The sequence below is a fragment of the Episyrphus balteatus genome, chromosome 1 (genome assembly GCF_945859705.1).
Source record: "Episyrphus balteatus chromosome 1, idEpiBalt1.1, whole genome shotgun sequence".
In the NCBI taxonomy this organism is placed as follows: domain Eukaryota; kingdom Metazoa; phylum Arthropoda; class Insecta; order Diptera; family Syrphidae; genus Episyrphus; species Episyrphus balteatus.
The window spans coordinates 60,114,531-60,120,284 of NC_079134.1; the positions used below are offsets into that span (position 1 = coordinate 60,114,531).

At 39.0% G+C, this 5,754-nt stretch overlaps 1 protein-coding gene across 1 annotated transcript; it reads right to left on the reverse strand.

The window, feature by feature from the left end:
- Positions 1-3,956: 3,956 nt before the first annotated feature.
- LOC129921479 (uncharacterized) lies at positions 3,957-4,970 on the reverse strand. Its single transcript, XM_056003323.1, has one exon. It carries the CDS (start codon positions 4,968-4,970, stop codon positions 3,957-3,959), a length of 1,014 nt encoding a protein of 337 aa, XP_055859298.1.
- Positions 4,971-5,754: the final 784 nt, after the last annotated feature.

Sequence of the window (5,754 nt, forward strand, 5' to 3'; positions counted from 1 at the left end):
AAAAAAAAAAAAAACAAGAATACAAAAAAAAACTCGTTTATCCTATTCCATATACCTACCACGCAACACCAGATACCATACATTGCAAACGTGCGAGAGATCCATTTCCTGTATCCTCTCATTTTCGCGAAAAAAATACAACAACACTTTGCATGCACTTAGCCTGGCGCCAATCCTTTTTTATGGAAAAACCTATGTACAAACAATATGTAGAATGCAGATACCTAAGTTCATCTTATTCTTTATACCACCAAACAACCACTCGACAGAGCGAGTGCGAGAGATCATGCAGAAACAAAATAGAAGATAATAAAGAGAGAGATACAACTAGCGCCAGCGGAATTTGTTTGAACTACAAATTCCAATACATACGCATTCCATGAATTTCTGAGGAAAAAATGGAAAGTAGGCTCTTTTTCAAAAATTAATTGTAAGAAAACTATTATAGCAATTCTTATTTTCTAACTTGATATTGATAGAAAAAATAATGAAAAAAAAATAAAAAAAATATAACAAAAAATCTAAAAATTCTGGTTTCATAGTACAGTTTATTGTTTTTGGGACTACTTAAAAAGCGATTGGAGGGTTACAAAATAATATTTTCCAACAAAATATAGTTTTACTCCATAGTCCATAAACTAAGCTTTTAAATAAAATAAAAATCAAAATCATACTTTGAAAAACAAAGAAATTAAACCTCTTTTTTTTTAAAAGTTGAGAAAAAATGACTTTTTAGTATTTTTTTGTTGTTTAAGACCTTAGGTTAGGTTAGGTTAGGTAGAAATGGCTGTCAGGAAAACAACTGACACACTTAGACCATTTATTGGTCCGTTGTGATACCATGATTTTGTGAGGAAATTCCTCACTAATTAAACCAGTTGGAGCTTTTAATAAAGCGGTGAAGGTTGAAGATGTCAGTATTGATTAGTTCACTGGTATCTTCTAAGAAATATTTTTCCAGGTATTTTTTACGTCTACTGGAAAGGGCAGGACATGAGCAGAGAAGATGTTGGATTGTTTCTTCTTCTTCCTCATCAAGGCAACTTCTACAGAAGTCGTTAGAGATTACGCCAAGTCTTATGGCGTGTCTACCTATGAGACAGTGTCCTGTTAAGACACCTATTACAGAGCTGATATGCAATCTGCTTAGAGACAACAAATTTTTTGAACGTTTAGGATCTAGCCTAGGCCAGATCTGCTTGGTCGTTTGGCAAGTTATAATGTTTGACCATCGTATGTTTGTTGCCTCTATAGCTTCTTGCTTCAGCATGAGTTTGCACGTTGCGATTGGTATACCAATATTTGCCTTATTGGGTAAAATTGGTATTAGAGTTCCATTTCTGGCGAGTTCGTCTGCTTCACAGTTTCCCAGAATATCTCTGTGACCCGGCACCCAGAAAAGGTGAATGTTAAACTGTTCTGACATCTCCATGAGAGATGATCGACAGTCGCGGGCAGTAACGGAGTTTGTGGAAACCGAAGCTAACGATTTAAGGGCGGCCTGGCTATCAGAGAAGATGCGGATATCCGATGTAGATATCACGTTTTCTTTGAGCCAAGTCAGTACTTCTTTAATCGCCATTATTTCCGCTTGGAACACGCTGCAGTGATTAGGGAGACGGAAGGAGAGACTAACATTAAGTCTATCGGAGTAAACCCCGCCACCCACTCCGTCATTGGTTTTAGAACCATCTGTGTAGAAATGAATTGAATCATCTCTTAGAAACTCGGCATTGTCCCATTCTGATCTATTTGGGATGGTGACTTCATAATTATTGCCGAAAACCAATTGTGGGGTGGTGTAGTCGGAGTGACTGTGGATTGATCCGAATGAATTCAGAATATTTGTGTGGCCAATATTGGTCCATTGAGAGATGGCTTGGAGTCGAATAGCAGTGCTCGCGGCCACCTGCTTGCTGAATATATCTATGGGTGGAAGATTGAGTAATATATCAAGAGCGGCGGAAGGTGTCGAACGGAGAGCTCCGCTGATGCACATGCAGGCTGAACGTTGGACTTTGCTTAACTTGTCTCGATATGTTACTTTTTCCAGAGCAGTCCACCAAACTGCTACCCCGTAAGTGAGAATAGGTCTGATGACTGCAGTGTATAGCCAATGAGTTATTTTAGGAGATAGTCCCCATTTATTCCCTATAGCTTTTTTGCAAGAAAAGAGTGCCACTGTGGCTTTTCTTATTCTTTCTTGTATGTTGGTTTTCCAGTTTAATTTGCTATCCAAAATAAGACCCAGGTATTTGGCTTCGCTGGCAAAATTAAGTGGAACACCATTAATAGAATATTTCTTTGTAAAGAGGACAAGTTCTGTTTTTTGAGGATTTACCCCCAATCCACAATTTGTTGCCCATTTTAGTAGCTTATTTAGAGCAGTTTGCATTAGTTCTATTATAGTATGGAGATGTTTTCCTGATATGGCAATGGCGACGTCGTCAGCGTATGCAATCACTTTGAATCCATCTACTTCTAGACCGACTAGTAGTTCATTAACCACTAAGTTCCACAGGAGTGGGGAGAGTACCCCTCCTTGTGGTGTACCTCTACTAACAGATCTTCTTGCTGAGAAATCTCCTAGAGTTGAGTTAATAATTCTGCTTTTCAGCATAAGGTCTATTAGCTCGCTCAGTGAGCTATCTACTTTAAGGTTCTTCAGTGCATTTGTGATTGCTATGTTGCTGACGTTGTTGAACGCGCCCTCAATATCAAGAAATGCAACTAAGGTGAACTCTTTATGATGGAGGGAATATTCAATAGTGCGCACTACAGTATGTAGTGCTGTTTCAACCGATTTCCCTTTACAATAAGCGTGTTGTGCTGTAGATATAAGATTGGGATCTATGACATTACGCAAGTGGATATCAATCATTCGTTCTAAGGTTTTAAGAAGGAATGATGATAGGCTGATAGGTCGGAGGTCTTTCGGATTGACATGAGAGAATTTTCCTGCTTTGGGTATGAATACAACTTTAACTTCTCTCCATAGGGCAGGGATGTGTTTCAATTTTACACATCCATTCAGAATTATCTCTAAGATGGGAATTAGAATATCTGATGCCATTTGAAGTTCGGCTGGTATTATACCATCCGGTCGAGCGGATTTGTATGGTTTGAAGGCGTTGATGGCCCACTTTAGCTTCTCTCTTGTAATCAGACCAAGATTGTTTTTTGAATTTGTGTCTGGCCCTGATGGGTCGACTCTGTTTATAATGTTTGAGCTACTTGGAAAATGAGTATCTAGTAGCAAATTGAGTGATTCTTCACAGGAGTTGGTCCAGGCCCCGTTATTTGTTTTCAAGGCACTGGGCATTAAAGGGTTTGTTGAGAGAATTTTTCTTAATCTAGAGGCTTCTGAAGAGTCTTCTATTTTTTCACAGAAATTTCTCCAAGAAGATGTTTTACATTTTCTTAGCTGTTTTTTGTAGACTTTCAGGGATTCTTTGTATAGGTCCCAGTCTGAAACATCTCTAGTGGATTTGGCGAGATTGAAGAGTTTTCTACAAGCTTTTCTGTGCGGTTCTAGCCCTGAGTTCCACCAGTGTGGCTTCTGCTTTCCTCTTACTTGTATGAGTGGGCAGGAGTTATTCATTGATAGGTTAAGGGCAGAAGTGAGATCATTGACTTTGTTGTCGAGATCGATTGTATTTGAGGGATAACTTAGAAGTTCAGGTTTAAGTAAGCTTGTCAGAGTTTCCCTGTATTTTTGCCAGTTAGTTTTGCGATAGTTTCGGAATGCTAACTGTTTAGTAGTCACATCGTTAAGACTAAATTGGATGTATCTATGATCAGAGAACGAGTGTTCTTCAGATACTTTCCAATTTAAGATCCTTTGATGAATCGAATCGGAGACAAGAGTAATGTCTAGTACTTCTTGTCGGTTTCTGGTAACGAATGTTGGTTCATTGCCAGTATTACTTACTATCAGGTTAGTACTCAAAATAAAATCAAAAATCCTCCAGCTTTGCGACTTTCCAGTCGTGAGTGGGTAGGGATGGATTTCCAAACTGGATCATTTTGAGCACAGTATCTTTGCAGGCTAGCTCAGCTGGGATACTGATGCGAGCTCTAGGTCTGCAAGGAATGTCTTCCTTTGCCACAACCTCTAGCTTGGCATCAGGCCATAGCCCCTCTAGTCTGCTGATAGCAAGCTTATATAGATCGCATGATCTCTTGTCACCGAATGCGACGAGCTTGACGCGGCCTTGGTGCCATCCCGCGTCCTCAACAACTGCAGGCTCACCCGGGTTCTCCATCATGAGAGTCCAGTAGGAGATCTGCAGTTTGTTTGAGACCATCGTCCAACGGTCAAAAGAGATCATGCCATCGACATTACTTCTATCGATAACTGCGAGGATAGACTTGTCCTTAAGAACGTCACTAAAGGACAGGTCTTTCCTAGTGTGAGTGCTCGAATTATGCACTTTTTGTCTTTTAGATTCCGAGACGGAATCCTCAACAGACCTTTGTCGCTTTGACGTTAAGTCGCTGCTGGTCAATCTTTTGCTGAGAATAGCTTTTGCCCATTCTAACTTGCTGGATTGCTCTGGGGACCGTTCGGCTATAGGTATCAACCTTAATGCTCTATAGATCCCCTTTGCGTTCCTTATGTCATTACGGGACGCTCTTTTGCTTTCCTCTCCAGCGGAGGTGGAACTATGAGAGACAGCTACACTGCCGCTGGGGATTTGAGTACTTTTAGGGTCAGGAAGAGGTCTGCCTTGACTAGAGGTGAGACTGTAAGAGACAGACGTTTTACTGGTCAAAACATCCCCTTCCGGACCCACAGAGTTAACTATTCCTGAGTTTGGAGTAGCAATTCTGTTACTGTGTTCCTCGGCGGAAGCATGACTGTAAGAGACAGCCTTACTTCCGTCAGGGAGTGGAGTAACCAACGTGTTCTGAAGGGGTTTGCTTTGACTGAGGGTGGATTCGTAAGAGACGGTCCGTTTTTCAGTCATAGCATCCCCTTCAGGGCCCGTAGAATTATCTACATTAGTGCTTGGGGTGTCAGTAGTACTGTAAGAGACAGCCGTACTTTCACTAGTGGTGTTTAAGACCTTAAAACTTAATATAAATTTCTTAAACTAATCAATGTGTTAGTATTTGAGTTGAGGTACTTATTTCTTTTTATTTCGATGAATTTTATCAATAATTGCAGAAGTTATACATGTTCAAACATTGTAACATAAGGAAAAATAGCTTCAGTTTCGATTAATTTTTTTCTATGAAAAATACATTTTTAGTTTTTCAAAATAGTTTTACTCCGTAGTTTGATTCAACCTCAATCCAAAATAGAAATAAAAAAAAATAAAAATTTTAGTCTAACTAAGAAACAAACCAATGTCTTTCAGGTCGTTCTAAAAGAACGAACATTTTATCATGTTTTGTTCTCTCTTAATTACAAGTGCCCAAATTTTGAAATTGTGGGGATGAAGATATTTAGCCTTGTTTATTATCTAAATAATAAAATTTATTTCATTCAATTTTCTTTAAAAATGTAAAAGTTATTCACCGATTTGTAAACGATAACCCGATTTTTACGTGGTCCACTCAGCCTTAATAAATTACCTCACATAAAAATATAACGGTAATATTTCAAAAACGGAGGCAAATCAATTTTTTCTGACTTCAGATTCGAGTTCACTCAAAAAACCTTCAAAAATTACTTTGGTTCGTGTGGTTCTTCGTTTAGTGTCGCCCCAGTTTCAGATTTGTATTCAGTAATAAATATTTTTATAGCCT